This window comes from Anabrus simplex, chromosome 4, assembly GCF_040414725.1.
Source record: "Anabrus simplex isolate iqAnaSimp1 chromosome 4, ASM4041472v1, whole genome shotgun sequence".
Lineage (NCBI taxonomy): Eukaryota > Metazoa > Arthropoda > Insecta > Orthoptera > Tettigoniidae > Anabrus > Anabrus simplex.
The window spans coordinates 299,725,013-299,750,422 of NC_090268.1; the positions used below are offsets into that span (position 1 = coordinate 299,725,013).

The following is a 25,410-nucleotide window of genomic DNA, read 5'->3' on the forward strand; positions in this document are numbered from 1 at the left end:
AAGTGCGTTTCCCAGGTTCCTATTTCTACGTTGCTAGTTCTTGATGATCTTCTGGGTCTGATGGCTACATGTGGGTCTTTTATTGCAGTTGCATAACCTCAGTGAAGTTCTCCTTGTTTTGTTTGCCATTTATCACGAAGTTTGGACATTTTTTCCACAGATGACACTACAAAAACTATGATCATGCACCCTGGTGCGAAGTGAAAGAACTTATGATTTAAAGAAGTTTTGTATTTCTAGGTTTTTGGTAACTGATTGATGCTCATTTATTTTTGGGTTGGCAATTCTTCCTTTTATTTCCACCAGTTTCGAATCCAGCCAATCCCTAATTTATGTAATTAATTTCCAACCAATCCCGCATTTCTTCTTCACCTTGTGTTTAACCAACAAAATCAAGAGGGCGTTTCCTGATTCATCTTGAATGATCTCGAACCTTCCCTGAGGGTTTATAAACTGTGGCTTTTCACGTCTCTTGGCCAATTGATCGTCATCTTACTAAGTGTGTGTATCAAAGCAGGAGGCGGGTGGCCTCTTTCTTCGGTCAGCAGTACATCTACAAGGTAATGGCCACATAACATCTTTCTTTCTTGCGAACTCCGCACCGAGGGAAAGGTCCGAATCGTTAACTATGTAACCTTCTTTTCTAAAAATGTAACTTCCTGCCGGTAAATGTAAAAACTTCATAAATCATTAACAGTAAATCAGGGATAAAGAGTGATGTACCCTCTCGAGCTCCCCTTCATCTTGGTTTGAGAAGACTACGTTTCATAACTGTTTTCCATTCTGTATTGTGGTAATGCAAATTCTATACGAGTCACCTCAGTAGTTTGGGAATAGCCCTTGTTTCATCGGCCTAGAGCCCCTTAGGTTGTTTTAGTGTTCATATCTAGGAGTGCAAGTATACGCCTCCATTCAATTTGTGTTTCAGGCCATTTACTTAACCTGTTATTTCCCGCAAAGGCCCCGTAGGTTGGGTACTAGATACCTCTGTATAACATTACCTTTCAATTTGTAAGTTGTGCCTTGATGGGCGAGTGATTGTAATGTTCGGATATTGCCTTGAATAGGCTAGAAGAAACTGAGAGCCTGTTAGCTCTTTTCCAAAATTTTGTAATTGTAAAGAGTGCCTCTGGAAGGCTGGATATTTAGATTTTGGAGAGCAAGTGCTATTGAATTAGGGGATTTCTGCCCCTGAATAATTTGTGCTCGGTTGTAAATTTGAGCTTGTAGCTCAGGAAATGTAAAGCTAGGGGCTTAAAGCCCAAAGTGTTAAGATTCTGAATCTTGGATTTTTCCCAATCTGGTTTAATGATTGCTACTTGTACCTGTAATATTGGCATGAAAAAATTGTTAAGTTTGAAATTCTGAAAATGTCATTCATGTGGTTTCTTGTGAATATTTCAGTAAGTCGTAATTTGTGCCACAACATTGGAGCATTTGTTAAAATTACAACTGTCACCCAGTGGTTGGATATATATTAGTGGGTTGTTGTCGAGTTGCAATTGTCACAATAAGCGTGTGGCGAGTTCTATTAGGCAAGGTACAATTGGTGCCAGAATGTGAGGCTCGAATGAGGTCCAAATACATAGGAGACCTAGGTGCACTTGTGTTAAAGTATTTGAATGTATGAGGAAGAGTTGAAGTGTAAGTGATATTTTGGAATTAAGGGGTAGAAGTATACAGCAGAAAATTATGCCTGTGAGTGGAAGTAGTACAAAGGAGAGCTTAAATACGAGTGTACAGAGTGGAGATAGTAATAAGGGTGAATCATTTGCGAAAACTGTGCAGTGATGGAGGGCGAAAAAGGAAGGAGTAGTGGGGAAAATCAAAGTAGTATTGGAGGGGGGTGGGCTTATAATGACCTTATGAGACTGTTACTTGAAAAGATAAAGGAACTGTCTAATCAATGGAAGGGAGTAAGAGAGGAGTCGAGTAAGGCACTCGATGAGAGTAGTAAAATGATAAGTGAATGAGGGGAGGTAATTGAGAAGCGTGGTATAGCAATTAATGATTGGGGTAGTACTTTTGCAGTTTTGGAAGACGCTGGGGTGCCAGAATTTTGTCATGCAGGAGTTCTTTTATGTGCCAGTAAATCTACCGACATGTGGCTGATGTATGTGAGCACCTTCAAATACCACCGAACTGAGCCAGGATTCGAACCTGCCAAGTTGGAGTCAAAAGGCCAGTGCCTCGTGTAAATATTTAGTTTCATAAACTCCACGAATGTGTTCTCGTGTATCGGCAAAGTTTGTTAATCATTACTGCTTGGAATGAGTCGTTATTGAGCAGCAGCCATTGTGAATACAGTGTACCTAACTCAGCCACTCAGCCTGGCAAATTGATAAAGTAAGGAGGGAAATTGATCATTGGAGAGATTTTGGGGACAAGGGGTGTGAAGATATTAAGGAAGATTTGTCAGAGCTATGAGCTAGTGTTGATGGCAATAACAATGTAATGATAGATGCTCTTGTGGAAGTTCCAGAAATTGAAAAGGAAGCTTTTTGTGAAAGTGGTGAAGGTTGTTTGGTGGATGAGGAGTCTTTGAGGAAAATATATGGTGTTGTGAATGTTAGTGCAAGTGAGGAGATTAATGTTAAATCACTGATGTGTCAGAATGGTAATGCTGAGATTAATGGAACTTCCATTAAGGGGATCAAGAGCAACAGTGTTGACGATATGAATGATGTGCGAGTGCGAGCTGATATGAAGTATGAAAGATGGAGTAATTGTGGAGGAATTTAGTATAAATTATAGGAATCTCAAAACATATAATGGTAGTGATTTCTGGAGGGTAGCACATTCAAATATGGCCATCTTCAATGCGTTAAACTTTTGTAGACAAATATAAACACAAGAATAAATTTAACATTTCTATTTTCTATATGAATTATCACTCCAAGAAAATCATGCTGACAGGTAACTGAAAATCACAGTACCTGAGCTGCCCTATTGGGATCCACAGCATAATCACAATTTCCTTTAGGTCCTGATGTCCCTTCACTCTCCTGTGCACAGTTGCCTATGTGATACCCTTGCAGGCACTGACGACAGAAGACAAACTGCACAAACAAAAAAACAGTGTGTCAGTTTTGAATACTCATTTCAAAATTAACTCACGAAAATGATTAAATCATAATAAATAGGTAATGAAAGGAACACATAAGTGATGAATTAAGTCATATAGAGAAAAATAAGAATTCCAAAACATGTTGGATACCTGACGTGTTATCATAGAAACAGCAAGCAGTGTGACTATTAGTAGATCGGGGATTCTAAGGTGTAACTAATTTGTAAAATTAAGTCAGCATGGCTTCAGGTTCTTGTAGTTAAATTAGTCTGCATCTCAAATTAGCTGTAATTATATAAATGCAGGAATAATACAAACTGAAGTAGTGAAATACACTGACTGATAGAGCAAATGCAACACCAAGGAGGAGTGGTTCGAAAGGGATGAAAGTTGGGGAAAAAACAGAGACGGCACGGACGAATAATTGATGTTTATTTCAAACCGATATGCAGGTTACACAATGCGCACGGCATCGACTCAGTAGGATGTAGGACCACCGCGAGCGGCGATGCACGCAGAAACACGTCGAGGTACAGAGTCAATAAGAGTGCGGATGGTGTCCTGAGGGATGGTTCTCCATTCTCTGCCAACCATTTGCCACAGTTGGTCATCCGTACGAGGCTGGGGCAGAGTTTGCAAACGGCGTCCAATGAGATCCCACACGTGTTCGATTGGTGAGAGATCCGGAGAGTACGCTGGCCACGGAAGCATCTGTACACCTCGTAGAGCCTGTTGGGAGATGCGAGCAGTGTGTGGGCGGGCATTATCCTGCTGAAACAGAGCATTGGGCAGCCCCTGAAGGTACGGGAGTGCCACCGGCCGCAGCACATGCTGCACGTAGCGGTGGGCATTTAACGTGCCTTGAATACGCACTAGAGGTGACGTGGAATCATACGCAATAGCACCCCAAACCATGATGCCGCGTTGTCTAGCGGTAGGGCGCTCCACAGTTACTGCCGGATTTGACCTTTCTCCACACTCCGACGCCACACTCGTCTGCGGTGACTATCACTGACAGAACAGAAGCGTGACTCATCGGAGAACACGACGTTCCGCCATTCCCTCATCCAAGTCGCTCTAGCATGGCACCATGCCAGGCGTGCACGTCTATGCTGTGGAGTCAATGGTAGTCTTCTGAGCGGACGCCGGGAGTGCAGGCCTCCTTCAACCAATCGACAGGAAATTGTTCTGGTCGATATTGGAACAGCCAGGGTGTCTTGCACATGCTGAAGAATGGCGGTTGACGTGGCGTGCGTGGCTGCCACCGCTTGGCGGCGGATGCGCCGATCCTCGCGTGCTGACGTCACTCGGGCTGCGCCTGGACCCCTCGCACGTGCCATATGTCCCTGCGCCAACCATCTTCGCCACAGGCGCTGCACCGTGGACACATCCCTATGGGTATCGGCTGCGATTTGACGAAGCAACCAACCTGCCCTTCTCAGCCCGATCACCATACCCCTCGTAAAGTCGTCTGTCTGCTGGAAATGCCTCCGTTGACATTCTTAGCTATACACGTGTCCTGTGGCACACGACAACACGTTCTACAATGACTGTCGGCTGAGAAATCACGGTACGAAGTGGGCCATTCGCCAACGCCGTGTCCCATTTATCGTTCGCTACGTGCGCAGCACAGCGGCGCATTTCACATCATGAGCATACCTCAGTGACGTCAGTCTACCCTGCAATTGGCATAAAGTTCTGACCACTCCTTCTTGGTGTTGCATTTGCTCTGTCAGTCAGTGTAGTACGGACTATCATAACTGACAGTGGCAACATTTTTAAAGAAAAGGCAGGAAACTGATAAAACTGTGAATTCAAATACCATAGGTCCCATTAGAAAACACATGAAAACTGTGACATACAGCGACATTGATGCTGCTATGTTTAAGGAGTTTCTGGAAAAGGAAACTCTAAACATCCCATTTAACAGGCCACTACATTGTGCTCGAGCCAAAAAGTTTGCTGACATCCTGGGTGTTCTTCTATAACAGTGATGTTTTCAGACTCTCAAAACTAAACTAGTACAAAAAAGAAATTAATAACAGATTATACCTGAAAAATAACATTAATTAAAAATAGATCATCAGATTCTATCACATCACACTTTTAAAATTATGATTTATTTTATTTATTCTTTATTAGGAACTGATGAATATTATTAAGAAGTGCAAAAACATTTATGTTAAAATTCTGTGTACACCTTTCTAATAATTGTCTTATCTTAAAGAAGAACTTTTCTTGTGCTTCCTCTCACCTCATTAGTCCAGCTAAGAGTGCAATGTGGTGCAATAATAATATTTAACATTGTTTTGGAAATGATATAGGGAATATTAAATGAACATTAGTGAATTATTAAATGACACAATTTAATGGAGTTTGGACAGTTGTACTTTATATGTGATTAGCTGAAATACCTATGGTTGACGGGACAATCACCTAACATGTGCATGATTTTGTCCACATTTCACATCGTCCCCAGATTCTGAGGCACATTAATGGGCATGTCTCTGTCTGTTAGCGGCTTGTCGAGGCATACTCGCGTCCTCGCTCTCTGTGGCCCTTTACAATTACATATTGTTTTGCATTATTGCTGATCTTGGTTTGATCTCTTCTTTCTGGTGAAAAAATATAGCCTAATAATAATAATAATAATAATAATAATAATAATAATAATAATCATCATCATCATCATCATCATCATCATCATCTTCCAGCTCCAGTTTCCTGGGTGTTGTGTACAAGCACTCGCCACTTCTTCTTGACAAAGTATAGTTTCTGTTCCACTATGTCCTCCCACTTGGCATTCCTCTTGCTAACTGATTTCACTGTGTATATCCATCGACTCCTTGGTCTCCCTACTGGCCTCTACCCTTTCACTTCTCTGTCAAAGTAATTCCTTGCTATTCTTGCTCTGTCCATCCACATAACATGTCCAAACCATTGTAGCCTGAGTCTTCTTAAAAACTTAGTAACAAGTATTTCTATGCCAGTCTCCTTCCTGTTTGTTTCATTTCTAATCTTGTCCTTCCTGGTCTTTTGGTTCATTGTCCTGATGAATTTCATTTCTGTTGACTGAATTTTACTATCTGCCTTGTTATGCAGGGTACATGCCTCGAGTCCATATGTGAGAATTGAAATGAAGTAGGTATAAAACATGGTCAATTTTGCTTTCTGGAGTATTTTATCATCCCAGAGTAGATTTCTCACTTAAAAATAAAACTGAGAAGCTTTCTGAGTTCCATGAAGTATTTCTTGGTTTGCTGCGTTATCTTTTGAAATGATACTTCCAAATGTAAGGAAAGAGAGGCCGTGGACAACCACGATTGAGATGGAAGGTTACAATCCAACACAGTTTTATAGAAAGAAACCTGGACTGGGACACAGTATTGGAGGAGGAGTGGTGAAAAGACCAAAGAAAGTGGAGAGGAACCATATTTGCCCCTACCCGGCTAAAGTTGGATAAAGGGAAATGATGATGATGACTTCCAGGGTATCTGAAGTTAGAAACAGACTGCAATAACCAGGAAAATATTTGAATCTGTGCCTTGCTTGTTGATAGTCATTTCAAGAGTTTTTGTTTTACTGATACTTAGTCCAGACTCTTTATACTTGCTGTTCCAAAGATTTGGTTTCTGCTGTACTTCTGTTTCTGTCTAGCATTTGGTTAATATACAGAAAACACTGACAGGTGTACAAAGCCTTCAAAAATTTGTTGGAACGATCTCCATAGCAATTCACTTGACAGTCTGATGATGATGCTTGTTGTTTAAAGGGGCGTCGGCCCCAAATGGTACGAAATGAGACGAAATACAATGACAATTTTAAAGTCCAAAATTCATCCACTGACTAGAATTTAAAACATGATGATGAAGAATGAAAAGATAAATATGAATTTAAAATAATCAGCGGAGACAACTCACAATACTGAAAGTTAAAAATAATTCCAAAATCGATCCACTGGCTAGAATGAAAAAAGATGACGATGAAAAATGATTATGAACTTAAAACAATCAGTGGATCTGACCCGCAATGCCTCACTTTCCTAGAAATGATATTGAAAAGTTAGTATTACTGACCAAGGGACTGCTTACAAAGCACAATTCTGAATCGACGATTCTTGTTGTCCAAAGGGGTCCAAAATCCACGTCAACAGCCCCTCATAATGGTACTTACCACTAGTAAAGTAGAACCATGGTATTTCTCTAGTTGTGGCACTCATCAAGAGTGGCGTAGACTCGCGGTGTTCCAAATGTTATGGTACCACTCACAAGTAGTGTACATCACACAGGTAACTCAGACCTGTGGTGTTTCTCACATAATGGCGCCACTAGCAGGCAATGCAAACCCATGGTGATTCTCACATAGGTGTACTAATCACAGGGACTCGTACTATCCCATGGTGTTCCTCACATAGTGGGTACTAATCACAGGCAATGCAGACCCACAGCGTTGCTTATATAGTGCTACTAATCACAGGCAATGCCCAGACCCGTGGTGTTTCTCACAATAGACCAATCACAAACAACATAAGCCCGTTGTGTTCCGCATATAGTGATACTGATCACGGGTACTGTAAACCCATAGTAACCCACCCACTACTGCTACTAATCGCAAACCTATCGTGTACCTAACATAGTGGTACTACTTGCAAGTAAAGGCGACCCATGGTTTTCCCCATGTGATGGTACTAATAACAATTAGTTTCATGGATCTAATTCAAACATCCCTTGCTCGCCCCTTTTAGTCATCTCTTACGATAGGCAGGGAATACAGTGGGTGTATTCTTCATCTGCATTCCCCACCCACAAGGGGGACTTGACAGTCTATAGAGCAAGTTACAAGCTCTTGGACTTCAAAGTTTAACATGACTCCCTCTGATATTTCCCTTATTTTTCACTCTACTCCTCATTACTATCAGCACTTCAGAGCAGAGATCAAATAACTGGAATACTATAATGAACCAGTATGTCATGTACCAGTAGTCATAAGAACATGTATGAACCTGAGGAAAGGCATGCTAAAAAAGAAAGTTATCTAACTCCCCATCTACTTCCCACCAGTATCGAGGCTTTTCTACTTGGGATGCAGCAGTAGTCCCATTTATCGGAGTTGAGCAGGAATAGAAGAGATAACGCACATCACAACAAACAACAGCCAATGTAATGTTATTGTTGATCAATTTTATGGGCTTACATTTAGTTTTCTGCCAGCTTGATCGCAATCATTTTGATCACCTATTGAACAGGACAGAAGCAGATCAGAGAACAAAAGAACTAGCTGTTGAAACCTGTACAGAGGAACCTCCCATTACATGGGCAGAAACAGAAGCAGCCCTTAAGAAGATGCCACAAGGGAAATCCCCAAGAATCGATGAAGTCAACACGGACATGATTAAAGGAGCAGGAGTCCAGGGTTTACAGTGGCTATACAGAGTGCTCAATGCAGTTTGGAAAGATGGCAAGATACCTACTGATTGGAGCAAGGGTGTCATTATCCCCCTGTTTAAGAAAGGAAATTGCCAAAAATGCTCCAACTACCGGGGAATAACACTCCTTTCTCGTGGGCTCAAAATTCTTGAGAAAATCTTAGACAACAGATTGCGAGTCATCTTAGAGGTTAAATTAATAAATTTCATTGTTTGTCCGTATTGAACCAAGATTACAACTTTATTTATAATTTGGATCCACCTTATTCAATACATAAAAACTGTCGAAACTAGTTCTGATTGAAATATATGTTGTAATTTCATCCAAACAACAGTTTTTATGTATTGAATAAGGTGGATCCAAATTATAATAAAAGTTGTCATCTTAGAGGAACAGTATGGCTTCAGGCCTAACAGGTCCATAACAGACCTAATCTTCTGTATCCGTGTGTTAATGGAAAAATATTGAGAAAAAGGCAAAGATCTGTTTATGGTTTTCCTTGACATTGAGAAGGCATATGAAAGCATTGCAAGAGAGAAGATATGGGATTGCCTGAGAAAAAGGAATGTGCCAGAGGGACTGGTGAGGTAAGTTCAGATGCTGTATGAGAACTGTACCAGCTGTGTGCAATTGGGTGACGGACATTCATCCTGGTTCCAGACGGAAAGTGGAGTCCAGAAAGGCAGTGCACTATCCTCATTATTGTTTATCACCATCATGGATGACATAATGAAGAGCATCAAGAAAACCTCTGGTGAACTAAATGCAATGGCCTTTACTGATGATCTGGGAAGAAACTGAGGAACAAGTACAGTCGAGACTCAATGAATGGAAGGTTAAGTTCCAGGAGTTCAGTCTCAAGATAAACAAACTCAAAACAGTAGTGATAGCAATAAACAAAGAGGGACGACCAGCGAACATCATGCTAGGAAAGCTTTACATACCTCAGCAGTATAATATCTTGAAATAGCTTAGCCACGAAGGAGGTGGCGAATAGATTGCAGAAGAGCTCTCACTTTTACCAGCAAGTACAAACACTCCTCTGGGATCCCAAAGTAGCAACAAAATCAAAGCTGGTGATGTTCAATCAGTACTTCTTACCAATCTTAACCTATGGTATTGAAACCTGCACCCTCACTAAAAAAGAATCATCAAGGTTGCAGGCATCCAGATGAAGTTCCTTAGGTCCACAATTCAAAAAACCAAACTGGACAAGTTAAGGAATGATGTGGTTAGGAAGGAAGCTGGGATTGTTACATCATTGTTAGAATGGGTCAGGACGTTCAGACTGAGGTGGTTTGAGCATGTAATGAGGATGGAGCCAACAAGGACAGCATATGTCAACTTGGAGAGACACGTGGCAGGTAAACAGATGGTGGGAAGACCAAGAAGCCACTGGATGGACATCGTAAAGATGGACATTGCAGATCGGGAAATGACACTGGAGGACATCAATAAGACAGAATGGAAGAGGCTCGCCAACAGTACCCAGGAAACTGGAACTGTAAAATGATGATGATGATGATGATGATGATGATGATGATGATGATGATTGATTGCATTCCTGAGCTGAGACGGCAGTGCATCACACATTTACGATTGCCAAATGTTACTGATACAGCATTCTCAATAAAACACTAAATTAACCAGTAACACGGTAATGTATACTGTATGAGTAATGCTCCCTGTGTTCTTGAACTTGTCTCACGAAATATTTTACCGGATACACTTGAAAGATTTTAACTTATTTACAAATGAACAAAACACAAGAAAAGATTGAAATTGAACATGGAGGCTATTTATTTATTGGCTTATATTCCGTTCATAATTTACTAAAACTGCACGCCACTTGCAGAGGGGTAGATTGTTTATATTTATAAAACTTGAGAGAAAAAAATACATTATAATTGTACAGTAGCATGCCACTAAAAAGACACTGCTTATGAGCATTTTAAGCAGAGTGGCTAGTTTCACTTTCATTTTGTGGATACGTCGGGAATTTGATGTTCTTTGGTAATGTTTTGCATTTAAATTGTAGTTCATCGCCACCCCACGACAACTAATATCAACCCAACCTGCCATCAATGTGTTCTCCGACGCCACTCCCCGCTTTATAGCAGCAGTGGCCCCTCAAGTGAATCAAGGATGGGCTCAGGCCTACGCCACTCCCCCGCCGATCCATGCCGCAGAGACCACCGCCGTCATGGCCGCGGTCTGGGCCATCACCGATTTACCACCAGCTTATAATTGTGTAAGAATATTTACTGATAGTTCTGTAGCATTGTGGACATTACGTACCGGCCTCGGCCGGTATTACATTCTCATGTATATCTTTTGGCTCTGTATGTGTACTTATTAATAAAAACAGCAACAGAGAGGAGCGTGCTCCTCTCGTGGTTGCCTGTCTCCTCGGCTGATAATGCGGCTGATGTCCCGTCCAGGGAAGTGCTGAACTCTCTGCACGTGCACCCTGATCTGCTATAAAGGGAGCGCTCCCATGGACGGGACTTCAATCTGAATGTGAAGCCCGAGGGGACAGGCAGGTAGGTAGTTTATGGCCATCAGCAGTAATTGCTAACATCATCGTACAACGTAACTTTTCGTTGCCAGTAGTTTTAATTAGAACACTTGTTGCTCCCTTCTCAGAAACAGAAGTGTTCCTTGGCATCTAGAAATACACAGGGTTTGGTCAGCATTGCCGATCTGCAAGAGGAGATACGAGTTCTGCTGCCTTAACCTGATTGCATGCCTATGAAACTCTGTAACATTGACGGAGCAGTTGTTATGCATGTTTTGACACAAAGACATCTTCCGCCGCAATGACAGGTTATTACGCCGCATAAACCGAGTACAGCGGAACCTTGATTCTCAGTTTTTGGAGAGGCCACGGAAAAAAGTACAACACGGGAAAACGGAAAATCTGGGTAACGAATTAAAACCATCAACAATTTGGCTAAACATCACAAATATGAAATATGTAGGCTATAATTATAATTTTACAAACACTCTTAAACCAAACTACAGCTCTAGTGGGTCTTCGCCTACCTAGAGACCGCTGCTAAGCCCGAAGGCCTGCAAATTATGAGGTGACACATGGTCAGTGCGACGAATCCTCTCGGCCATTATTCCTGGCTCTCTAGACCAGAGTCGCCATCTCACCATAAGATCGGTCCTCCCTAAAGGTAATCATGTAGGCTAAATGGACCGGGAACCAGCCCTCATATCCACGTAAAAATACCTGACCTGCCCGGGAATAGAATGCAAGGCCACCAGGTGAGAGGCAGGCAAGCTAAACCACGGGGCCAGCTTCAAACATTCATTACACGAGTTAAAATTCTTGATACTTTACATTCAGTTTTACTGGGGAAACTTCTTTCAATGTCAGCAAATTTGATCAGCCAAACTCAATGAAAAATCTAACAACATCAAGCCAAACAACAATCGACCATAAGTAGCTAGTTTTTAAATTCTGTCTTCTTCTTCTTCTTTCCTAGCCGTATATGCACCCATAAAATGGGCACTCCCAAGCTCACTCAGGGTCTGATTCGGAGAGAGTATGTCCGACGTTCTTGTACCAGATCTAATGGCACCTCAGCGGTTTGTTTCCATATTGCCTTACGACGGCCTCTTCCTCTCTTCCGCACTTCGATGGCAAGAGCTTTCCATACCAAATGGTGTTCATTTCTTCTTCTGACGTGACCATACCAGCGAAGCTGTTTTTCCTCTATCTCGTCCCTGATGGGCACAACTTTAAAGGATCCTCGCACATGTTCATTGTGCACTTTGTCATGCAGAGTGACTCCCGCCGACCATCACATCACCCGCATCTCTGTGACATGCATTCACTGGTCATGCTTTTTCTGCCTTGCGCAACATTCGGAGCCGTATATGAGGGTGGGCCGGACAGTAATTTTTTACACTTTGCTCCTTAATTTGATTGGCATCCGCTTATCACGCAAAACACCAGTAAGCGATTGCCATTTCATCCAACCAACACTGATGCGGTGCTTGATGTCTGCATCAATATTACCATCAGTTGTGATGACCGATTCAAGATATTTGAACTTGTCAGTCATCATCAGTGGTTCTCCAGCCAGGAAGACAGTCTTGTGTGGACCCACTTGCCCTGGCTGCGCAAAGTTGAAAAACATGTACTCTGTCTTCTGGTGACTTATTCTTAATCCATTTGCCTCTAGTATTACTCGCCATCGTTCCAAAGCTGCCTCAACCTCCTGACATGACTCACCAACCAAAACAATATCGTCTACATAAAGAATGATCCACGGCTGCTCCATCAGGCAGTTGATGACAATGTTGAACAGTACCAGGCTCAGTGCCGGCCCCTGATGTACACCAACATCAACACGGAAACTATATGAAACACCTGCAGTGGTTTTCACCATAGTAGATGGACGTATGTACATGTCTTGGATCATCTTCACATGCACCTCAGGAACTTTTCGATGTTGTAGTGCTGCCCAGACAGTATCTCTAGGAACACGATTGAAGGCTTTCTCCAGATCAATGAATACCATATGGAGGTCTTTACATAGCTCATGGTGCTTCTAAATCAAGATCCGCAGTCTGAATTGCGTTACTTTTTGACATACTTGGTGTGAAACCACATTGGTTCAAGGGGATGTTAATCAAACCCTTGCAGTCTCCTAAACCGCATTCCCAGATTTTGTGTGTGTGTGTGAAGTGAGCTTGATGCCTCAGTAATTCTCACATTCATGGACATCACCCTTTTGCTTGTAGATGGGCACAAGGAAGCTTTGACGGAACTGTTCTGGCATTGAAAATCCAGCGAGGATTTTGGTGAACAATTTCGTCAACCACTCATTTCCTTCGGCACCTAGGACTTTCCATAGTTCAGCCGGAATATCATCAGGGCCAACCTCTTTGCTATTCTTCATCTTTGATACAGCTACTGCAATATTAGAATGGGTGACTTCAGGCACAGGCCCCTCAACTGGACACTGCAGAACTGGTCTGTCTCATGGAAACTCTTCAATTAGTAACCCTTTGAAATACTTCTTTCAGCTGCTGTTAATGGCATTATCATTAGTCAGTAATGTTCCCCGATCATCATGGATATATTTCGTAGAGACAATATCCCTGGATTGTCTTTCACGCTGAGCAGCGATCTTGTAGATCCGCTGCACACCCTCTGGTGCCTCCAAGTTGTCGTAGAGGCCTGTAATCTGTAATTTAATAAAATAAAGCACATTAGATACAAAGCGCCCATAATGATGATGAAATCCCTTCTTTTCATTTTCTTTTTATCTTCCATTGTAATTTGGTCACCGGTATACAGTTCACAGTAAGTTTATGGAAACGTACTACGTAAATTAGGCCTACATCGACTTTAAGAGGTTACATTGAACTCGAGAATATGGTTTCGAAGTATCGATTCTCAAAAGTTCTCGAATGATTTATATTCAATTGGAAAGAGATAAAATACCACCAAAACTCCAGTAATGTCCGTTATTCGTAACCTTGAGCTCAGCTGGAAAGCGCACTTGCGCACTTGCTACACAAGCCAGTACAAGTGGGAAATGTTACGAACTTCATCATATAGATCCGTATTGATACAGTTAAAACTAAGAAACAATTAAAAAACATATTAAATATATTTATATATATAAATATATATTTAGGGACATGTTTCTTCTCTATTTGAGACTTCATCAGCCATAAAATCATGTGGTAGATCACAAAACTCAAAATTCAGAAATTGATAAAAATGAAAAAAAAAAAAAAAATTGGAAGAACACATGCCTTCTTAGGGACATTTTTGAGAAACGCAATAGATATACAGTAAATATAAATACATTATTTACACAAATTGACCTCACTTCTTGCTAAAACTTTTGTCATCAATTTAAAAAATGAAATATAACTTGAAATATGACAAGCCTGCCATAACGTCTCATACGGAATTAATGTCCATTGTTACTGTCTGTATTCAAAATGAAAGTTCCCTTTGAACTATTGAGAAAACATTGAAGAACAAATATACACATATTTAATGAGGTAGTTTAACACTTCTTGCAAACAATCTTTCTGCAAAGTTAAATATGAACGACCTTACTTGAAAAACGTTGCAAGCATTGTTGGAATCTGGTAGTTTCAGAAGCATGTCAGAGCGAGGCTCAGTCTAAACCAGCTATAGGGAGTTTAATTTAGACCTTGTCTTTTTCAAAAAGGAATATTCTTAAGATTTAAGCCACGAATATGGTGGTCATGCAGCGTTGGTCTTTGCCATACAACAGGCGGTCTCATAAGGCTTCAGATTTCTTCTACCAGAACAGCTCAATTTGAAAGAAAATTCTACAAATTAATGCTTTTAAATGTTCTTATGTGGATTTAGTACTAATCCTTTTCCGAGGCCAGAATTTTGATCTCCCCAGTCAACACACTGAAACTACCAGATTCCAACGTTTTTCAAGCAAGGTTGTTCATATTTAACTTTAACATTTAACATTTTAGAAAATGTTTATATAAACCTCGATCAAAAATACAATCGCATCTATAATCTTAACGAAATCCAAGAAAAAACGAATATCCTGGTTGACACAATAATCGAGAAAGATCCTAAGCAAAGCTCAATTAAGTCTGTCACAACACGCATTACTGGTCCGTCCTTCTGTCCTACCACTCACTCTCCCTCCACTCACCCGCTGTTTCCCCCACCCAACACAACATCAGAACGGTCGCCAGTCAGTGTGGAGGTCAACACCGACCCAACCTGATCTATACAACCACAGGGCTGGAGGAAGTGAGTAATATTTTGTGACTCTTCATATTATCTTTTACTTCTACTTCAGTTTTCGTTGTCATACTCGGCTTATTTTTTTCATTTTTAGATCCTGGCTATACTTGTATTCTCCAAGAAATAATGTAACGGATTTTTCAAAACTTCACTCCGTTTCCAGAAGCATGAAAAATAGAACAACATTTAACAGTCTTCACAATTTTTAAGTATTTCCTCCCGCCAACCAATCGTATTAAATATGGTTGGACCCACACTTACAACTAAATTCATCCAAGTTTGAAGCTATATACATTTTTAACACAGATTTCCATTACATCTCTTGATTGTAGAAGCCATGTACATTTTAACCTTTAAGTGCTGAGTTACCAGTTGACTGTTTGGTACCTCAGTGCTGAGTTTTTTCATTCGTATGTAAACATTTTTGTAGAAGCCTCAATTTTTAACTTATCAATGGGGTGATTAGCTTAAAATGTTTATAAATGTTGGTTGTTTATAAATCTAATGCAAATGGAAAATCTACACTTATGTTCAATATTATTTTGAGAGAAAACAAAATTTATGCCCATGCGTGCATCATCTTTATACAAAGAAAAGAGCCCAAAATAATATTATTTCCAGAAATCTGTAAGCAACCAACACATGTAACTTCTTACAAGTATATAAGTTGATATTTTAAAATACTTTCCAAACCTGGAATGTGGTGATAGTTAAATGTTTTCTACTGGTTTTTGGTGATGCCGATTTGTTCAACTATCTGCACCAACTCCACTGGCACAAAAATTTTGAAAAAATCAATGATTTTTGGGTTGTCATCAAACACTACTTGGCCCTCAGAGCCTGTTACAATTACTTGAAACTCTGGTGAAGAAATGTAATCCGTCCACCATGAAAAAAGTGGTAAAATAGCTTTTGTACTCACCATGTTTTTCTTCTTTCGTTTAGAAGGAGGCTCTGTTTCTCTCTCACATACACTCTCACTTTCAAAATCACTTAACAATTCATTAAAATGATCATCTCCATCATCACTTTCCGCTGTGGTTAATAACTGAAAGATTCTGTGATCCAAAATAACATCGCTGCAATAGAAACTAGACTGTTGTTCCACCATGTTTGTTTACATCACAGCTGAACTCCACAGACGTCTACAAAAAGCTCTGTAAGTTACTTCCCGAAGCTATAATCTCTGATGAATTAGTTATACATAATGTCCAACAGATGGCAGAACATGTCACAGATCAAATTCGCACTCGAAAGTGAACCTGGAAGCTAAAAAAAATTTATAATCTTGCGCACCGTCTATAGACGGGCGTAGCAGTGGTGGACCGGCTGCGTCAGCCCGTCTATAGGTGGGCGTAGCACTCATCGGGTTAAACATAGATTTCCATTGCATTTGTTGATTGTATTTTATCTCAGTTGTTTATGTATCACTGTTTTTTGTATGCCTTTCTTCTTTATGTTATTTTAGCTGATGACGACCACTAGGCTAGGTCGAAACATGTCCTATGTAGCTTTTAGACAGACTATTTATCAAATGACAAACGTGTATTGAACAGGTGGACTTAAAACAATTAAATTCTTTTAGAATTTTATCTTAGATATTTAAAGTCCATACAGACCCGGAGTGAAGTTCATTACTTGTAAGCTCCACATGGTTGAGTTCAGACTGCGCAGAAGTGGTCCTTTCCGTTTGTTACTGCAGATGCACATTCTTGCGACAAGCCCACATATTGGATGTGCATCTCTTAATCAGCGCGAAAATTTATGTGAATATTGAGCCAAAACATTAGGGGTGCAGCTGATATGCGATGGTGGCCAATATAAGAGTAAATACGGCGTATACACAAAAAAAACAGTTTCTTATTTAAATTGTTTTTGTTAGTAATTTAACACTGCACTAACACATGGAAGGTGTCTGGTGATGCAATGGTGGGAAAGGGCTAGAATTGGGAAGGTAGTGGCTGTGGCCTTAATTCAGGTACAACTTAAGCATTTGCCTGATATGAAAATGGGAAACCACAGAAAGGGATGCCAATGGTTGTGTTCAAATCTGAATGCAAGTTCACAGCTACATGACACCAAATCGTTCATCCAACTCACTCGATACCAAGGTGTTTAGTGGGACTCTCACCCAGCATAAAAAGGTATAGGACTTAAGGTGATTCTAATATCAGAAGTAACAACAAATAAAAGGATTTACCCCACATCCACTGATGCATGTGATACGTCTACAATCAGGATCTGCAAGGATTCCCATACCGCAGCCAGGCTGTGGACACAGAACCCCTCCTGCCTGAAGAACAAACTCCTCAGTAGCAAACCTTTGGTACTGTGCATACTGCAATATAAACAAAAATCTTTTAACACATCATTTAATTTATTCAGGATCATTTTCTTAATGATATGAAATGAGGAATTATTATACTCTCAAAAAAAATTGACTGATGCATATAATTTTCTTAATGCCTTATTAAAGTTCAGCAAAAAAAAATATGTAAGACATGGAACATATTGGAATGTATTGGATACAACAGGCATTATTATACAAAAAACAGCAAAGTGTACATATAGTGACTAGCGTTGAGGTTAAAACAGGAAAATGCTTAATGTTAATATGATGAGATGTTGTATCTTGAGACTTGGATAAGGTAGATTTTGATGTAAGTACGCTGACGAAGGGAGTTAAGGCTCCCGAAACATGTACGTATAAATTATTCAAATACTAATAATATATTGACAGGGCGAACCAAACAATCACCTGTTGTACATTATTAATATCTCTAACATACAGAGCACATCTACATAAATCTGCTGCAAAACTGAAGAGCCGTAATAACCTCCTTCAACGCCTAGCCGGAACATCATGGGGTGCTGACGCCAACACACTGAGAACATCTGTTCTAGCGCTTACCTAATCTTCAGCAGAGTACTGTTCCGCAGCATGGCTTAAACAGCTGCCACACTCACCTTGTGGATGTTCAGCTCTGCCACATGCGAATCACAACAGGTACTTTGCTTCCTACTCCAATCAAGTGGCTTCCAGCACCGAGTAACATCCTGCCTCCTCTGATCAGAAGACAAAAAAATCTTGTTCATCTATGGTCAAGAATGCTTAAGAATATAGCACTCCCAATACATGAAGACGTGAGTCAACTAGGAACATCAAGACTGAAGTCCCACAAACCGGCATGTAAAACTGCCTTGGAATTGATAAACAATCACTTCAATCCCGTAGCCAAATGGCTGAATACCACCAGGCATTCCGAAAGTTGCGAACGCAAGGGTAAAACTTAGTGCCTTCGATCTGCCTAAGTGTGTCTGGACTAGACTCAACCATATTAGATGCACTTGGAAAGAACCGCTTCTGTTCTTCATAAGTGGGGTTGGACAGATAGCCCATACTGCAACTGTGCTACCATTCCACAAACAATGGAACACAGTGTTGGATTGTCCCCTCCGTACCTTCCCTGGAAGTCTGGAGGACCTAAACTCAGCTACTCCTGAAGCGGTGGACTAAATCAAGAGTTTACATGTACAAATTTAATATTTCAGTTGTATGAGAGATATCATTTCTGTTGATGTACTTATGGATCTGTATTATTTTCTTTATATGTTGTATTGCATCATATGCTAAATAAATAAATAAATAAATAAATAAATAAATAAATAAATAAATAAATAAATAAATAAATAAATAAATAAATAATCATCTCACAATGCTAAATAAATAATACTAGCAGCTAATATTTATATGGTGGGTCTGGGGGGGGGGGGGGGGGCGACACTACAACATCCAAGTTAGGAAATTTTCGAAAATTGTCCTTTTCTGCTTCTCGCCATCGATATATCAACAAGTCACAAGCCACAACAGAGATCATTCAGTCACGATTATAGACGTTACTACATAAAATTTGGTCACAGGACAATACTGCTTTTTAGTCTTTGACTAGTCAATTATCATTTTCTGTTCCTGTTTGAAGACTGCTTTTTGTAACAGTCTATGCTGTGTATTTGAGTGGTTAACAATCCATAAATTTTTAGTATTAATCTAACAATTTTATCTATGTTACATGTTTAGTGTTTCACTTAAATATTTAAATATTTTTTTGCTAGTTGCAAAAAAAAAAATTTTAAAAATAAAACTTGCCTAAACATAAATGTGTGTTTAATGGTACGTTGTCAACAACATATTCTTCTTATCTATCTGTCTTATCTATTTACCTAAAGATGGCAGTATATGAAGATGTACACTGTCCTTGTCATTTTGCATTTTCATGTTCGTCCTCGTCTCCTTTTCTGTTGTTCCCTCTTCCAATGTTAACCTGTCTATTATGAGATCCTCTTGATGTCCCTTTATTTATATGGCAGGTAAAAACTAGTAATCCATAACTGCTAAGTAGTTAATACAAGTATTTTTTTTACATAATTTTTGGGGTAATTCAATAGGCCATCTTTAGAACATTTTTAAATCGAAGCAGAGGCTCTGATGATAAATCTGAACTCTCTGATCAATGATGTTGATGATCTATACAACTGTGTGGCTGAATGTTTCATGTGAAGATTGGCTTGATCAGTCATCAGCAACATATCCACAAAGTCAACAGGCTTTAAGAAGAATTGCAGGAGAAAAACTATTCTCAGAAACGAGTAGTGGGAGTAGTGGCCGCTGATGACGATACAACTACAGTGATTCAAGCATTTAGTGTCTATCACGCAAGCAAAATTAAGTTGCCTATATTCAAATTAACCCATGGTTAATATAATGATACACTGAGACAGTCCTAAGTAAATACAAGTTGTGTATTTTCATTGCATAATAAGAGAAAATAAATTTGCAGTCAAACCTCCTGATTTGAGAGAAGTCTGAAGTGATGCACTTCAGTGATGAGAGAGTCTCGACATCCAGCAGGGCAGGGCAATGTGTAACCATGTTCTGGATGTGTCCAAAACTGTCTATCCCTCAGTCTTGATCTACAATATGCTCGGAAACAGTCCAAACAAGTGACGTGAGTAGCATCACAAGGAAATACTAGTACAGGGTCACTGAAACATAACAAACAAACATAGTATAAATCAATTTTTGAAGTAAAATATTTAATCACAACAAAATTAAAATTTATATAGCTTATTGTTTGAAAGCAATATTTTGAAGGAAAGACTTGTAATGATGATAATTACATATATGTCAGTAGTTTGTTGTGTATGATAAGCAAAATATGAGGGCGAATCAAAAAGCAAGTTTTTTGCTATTTTGCTTTACGTCACACCGACATAGATAGGTCTTATCAGGACGATGGGATAGGAAAGGCCTAGGAATGGGAAGGAAGCGGCCGTGGCCGTAATTAAGGTACAGCCCCAGCATTTGGCTGATGTGAAAATGGGAAACCACGGAATACCATCTTCAGGGTTGCGATTTGAGCCCACTATCTTCCGGATGCAAGTTCACACCTGTGTGCTCCTAACCGCACAGCCAACTCGCCCGGTAAAAAAACAGTAAGTTGCACTAGCTCGCCGCAAGAGCACGCAGTGTGTCGTGACCATGGCCAATGTGGAGCGAGCTACAGTAACTGCTGACACGTCCGATAGGAAAGTTGGTGTGGTATTCTGCCGTGTTGTGTGTGCAGAGTGGGCTAGGCTCACTCCAAATTGGAGGTGCATGCAACGATCAGATTTCTATGGGCTAAACAGCTCAACTGCACAGACATTTATCATGAAATCACTGCTGTATATGGTGAGTGTGCAATTTCTAGCTCAGGTATTGTAAAGTGGTGTAAACAATTTGACGCCGGACGCATGGATCTCACAGACGAATACCCCGAAGGCAGGCCCGTAACATCCAGTACCATTGCAAATATTAACTGTGTGGATGGGATCATTGGAGAGAATCTGTGTATAACACTGCAGGAAATTGCCAGTATGCTGAACATTTCATATGGCAGTGTGTACTCCACTGTTCACCAGTACCTTGGAATTCGTAAACTGTGCCAAAGATGGTTCCATAAATGGCCATAACATCGAAGTGTAACTTAATTTCTGACTCACCTTCATATGAATGAAATACTAAATATATCCAAATTGTCACCGGTTGGTGGGACAGAGAACTGAAACTACAGTGTGTTTGGAAATGTAAATTTTAATTTTTTTTATTTGCCTGAAGGATTTCATTTTTTTGCAACTCTGGACTCTACTGGAATTTCATGTAACCGCAAGAAATACTGAACTGTATGAACATTGCAACATGCAAAAGTGCTTTGAAGTGATTTTTTTTAAATGTAGTTTTTATGTAATCTGATGTAAAATTTGTAAGGTGATTTATTTTGGAGCATCCTGTACCTGTACCACACGTGTGGTTTCCTATGATGAAATTTTGGTGTTGTAATCGTAATGTTCCAGAACTTGTGTAATTGCTAACGATGTTAAAATTACCATATATGGTAACGAGATTTCCTATTGGCAAAAGGTCCAGGAATCTAGGGCAAGTTTGATCTTATTGGTTGATTGTAATCGGGCCATTTCCGGTCTTCTTGCCGGCTTGGGAAAAATGATGCGTGAGCTCGGCGTCATTTTCCATCCGACCGCCCTCGCGAGCGTTCGCGCTCGAGGGCTACCCTCGGGGACTCCTGCCTTTCCGAAGTAAGTGTTATTTCAGTGTTTTTGCAATGTTATTCTCAATGTCTTCCGGTTTCGTTTCATTTAGTTTAATTCCTTTTGTGTTTCATTATTTCTTTGCTTAATGTCATTTTAAAGTTTAATTTGATGTGTCCGAGTTTACCCTAGGTTCCAATTGCCGTACTTTCAATTCTTTCATCCATTAAGTACTTTCGCTTTAAACTATACCTTTAATGTAGCATCACCTTCATTGTTAAATCTACCTTTATGTTAAGTAACTTAAGTATGTCTTGTTTCCGTGTCGTGGAACTGTATTTGTAAAACTTTCTTGTCATTTCTAATATAGTTGAGCTAGAGGGTGTTTCTTATAAGTCTTTTCTCCCCCATAACGTCATACGTTTCCATGGACCTCAGTAGAGCTTCCCAGCACGTTCCACATCCTGTCTTAGTTGTCATTTTTAGGCCTGTAAGTGTTCCCTGTATTTGGTTTATTTGAATCCTCCGCCTCTGCGTCATATTTCTACCTCCTTATTCATATTATTAAGTATTATATTATTTACTATCTCATTATCATTATTATTTATTACTGGTATTATATTATTTCTAGTATTTTTATTTATGTACACGCTCGAAGTCCCAAATGTAACCGCGGGACTTCGAGCGTGTACATAAATAAAAATACTAGAAATAATATAATACCAGTAATAAATAATAATGATAATGAGATAGTAAATAATATAATACTTAATAATATGAATAAGGAGGTAGAAATATGACGCAGAGGCGGAGGATTCAAATAAACCAAATACAGGGAACACTTACAGGCCTAAAAATGATAACTAAGACAGGATGTGGAACGTGCTGGGAAGCTCTACTGAGGTCCATGGAAACGTATGACGTTATGGGGGAGAAAAGACTTATAAGAAACACCCTCTAGCTCAACTATATTAGAAATGACAAGAAAGTTTTACAAATACAGTTCCACGACACGGAAACAAGACATACTTAAGTTACTGAACATAAAGGTAGATTTAACAATGAAGGTGATGCTACATTAAAGGTATAGTTTAAAGCAAAAGTACTTAATGGATGAAAGAATTGAAAGTACGGCAATTGGAACCTAGGGTAAACTCGGACACATCAAATTAAACTTTAAAATGACATTAAGCGAAGAAATAATGAAACACAACAGGAATTAAACTAAATGAAACGAAACCGGAAGACATTGAGAATAACATTGCAAAAACACTGAAATAACACTTACTTCGGAAAGGCAGGAGTCTCCGAGGGTAGCCCTCGAGCGCGAACGCTCGCGAGGGCGGTCGGATGGAAAATGACGCCGAGCTCACGCATCATTTTTCCCAAGCCGGCAAGAAGACCAGAAATGGCCCGATTACAATCAACCAATAAGATCAAACTTACCCTAGATTCCTGGACCTTTTGCCAATAGGAAATCTCGTTACCATATATGGTAATTTTAACATCGTTAGCAAATACACAAGTTCTGGAACATTACGATTACAACACCAAAATTTCATCATAGGAAACCACACGTGTGGTACAGGTACAGGATGCTCCAAAATAAATCACCTTACAAATTTTACATCAGATTACATAAAAACTACATTTAAAAAAAATCACTTCAAAGCACTTTTGCATGTTGCAATGTTCATACAGTTCAGTATTTCTTGCGGTTACATGAAATTCCAGTAGAGTCCAGAGTTGCAAAAAAATTAAATCCTTCAGGCAAATAAAAAAAATTAAAATTTACATTTCCAAACACACTGTAGTTTCAGTTCTCCGTCCCACCAACCGGTGACACAAATAGCTGGTGAAAGGAACAATAGTTTGATTTGAGAAAGAGAGGAGGAGGGGAGGGGGAGAAAGAAACTCAGCAGCAATTTATTTATTTATATTTTATGGCCTTAATTGGACCAGTTTAGTAAATTTTATAAAAAGGATTTTTCAGTTTTCTATCATCCCAGTACTTCTTAATTCTCTCAGACCTTAACTTTCTTTGTTCACTTGAAATTACCCGTCCCATTATCTGTCTGTTGATTGTAGTTTGTAGTCTGGTTTGTCTGCAGAGTTCTTGATTTTGTTTGTTTTGTTTTTTAAATCTACTGTAATGTGTAGTTCTCACATATCTACCTTGATTTCTGTAATCCATCTAATTTTGCTCTTGTTGTTTTTCAATAATTCTCCTGATGATCCTGTTTTCTAGTGTCCTGAGTAGGTCTACAGAATGAGATTAATTTCTTCCTCATTGTGCTCATTACCGATTCCATTTCCTTGTAGACTGTTTCATTAGAAGCTAGTCTCCAATGTCTATTTTCTAGGTTGTTTTTGTCTATGCACATTCTGATTATTCTTCTTTCAATCTCTGTAGTAATTATTAAACCAAACAAGTTTCTATGTGGCTTGAGACACACAGCTAACAGATTGCATTCGGGAGATAGTGAGTTCGAAACCCACTGTTGGCAGCCCTGAAGATGGTTTTCCATTATTTCCCTGGGGCTGTACATTCATTCAGGCCACAGTCGCTTCCTTCCCACTCCTAGCCCTTTCCTATCTCATCGTCACCATAACGACTATCTGTGTCGGTGTAAAAAAGACAAACAATTAATAAAGAAAGTTTTATGAAGATGACTATAAAAAGTAAAATAAAATACTACACTGAAGACAACAGCCAACTTGGCACTGTCAGTACTTGTGTCTCTGTTTTCAACCAGAAAGTTCAATTCCACCTGATATTAGTGACATTTCAGGGTGTTTCAGTATATGTTTCTCTTCCCTCAGTTTGACTGATGTTGTGTGGCCTCCAGAGAGGAACGTGCACGTCCTTCTACCAGACGTCCACGGGCGACCTGCATCTGTGTGTGGTGATGATGATGATCTAAGAAGATGTAATAGTGCAGGTGATTATTGATTGATGAGGAAGTAGAACTGGGCAAGGGACAAGGTGAAACACTGTGTAGGCACATTGCCATCCAATGCCCCATCCAACAGACGAATCACCATCAACACTGCCTGAGCCCTCACTCCATATGAACACTCCAGAGAGGTTTGGAATTGAACCCATCTACTGATTAGAAATAGTTTACCATGGTGATTTTTTTTTTTTTTTTCATCAACGGGACTCAAACTGGCTAACCACAGTGTCAGACCATAGAGATCATGTCCACCAAGTGGGCTTTCCCTCAGTGACTTCCTGAAGTCCGATTCCAATTCTGTTTTTCACAATACTGTTCCATTTTGTGTGATGAAGTTTATGACTGTTGGTATGGAAAACTTTGAAACAGAGTTTTTGTTCTGTTACAGCTCACAGCAGATTTTGTTACAAGCTTCTGTTATCTCTGTGTTTGTACAAGGTGAAGAAGCTGGTTTGAAATAAAATTTAGAAGAAATTTTCACTGACCTTTTAAATGTTTGCCTTTCTTGACATGAAATTAGAGGTCCAAGAACTCTCTGTCCAGCGATACACGCACTTCCTCTCCAGCTACAGCGTTTATTGCATTCCCTGTAGATGTCAA

General features: G+C 39.8%; 1 protein-coding gene and 1 long non-coding RNA gene across 2 annotated transcripts in view; one reads left to right on the forward strand and one right to left on the reverse strand.

The window, feature by feature from the left end:
• park (parkin) overlaps positions 1-25,410 on the reverse strand; it is a 100,809-nt gene that overhangs the window by 17,810 nt on the left and 57,589 nt on the right. The window contains exons 5-7 of the mRNA XM_067146482.2: positions 20,113-20,311; positions 17,469-17,606; positions 2,937-3,059 (exon numbers count right to left, since the gene is read on the reverse strand). Of these exons, the coding sequence (XP_067002583.2) occupies positions 2,937-3,059; positions 17,469-17,606; positions 20,113-20,311 (460 nt within the window). The remainder of the gene's footprint in view (positions 1-2,936; positions 3,060-17,468; positions 17,607-20,112; positions 20,312-25,410) is intronic.
• LOC137500577 (uncharacterized) lies at positions 21,541-25,284 on the forward strand. The gene is made up of 2 exons (XR_011018099.1): positions 21,541-21,901; positions 24,677-25,284. It is a non-coding gene; the product is annotated as an uncharacterized lncRNA (long non-coding RNA).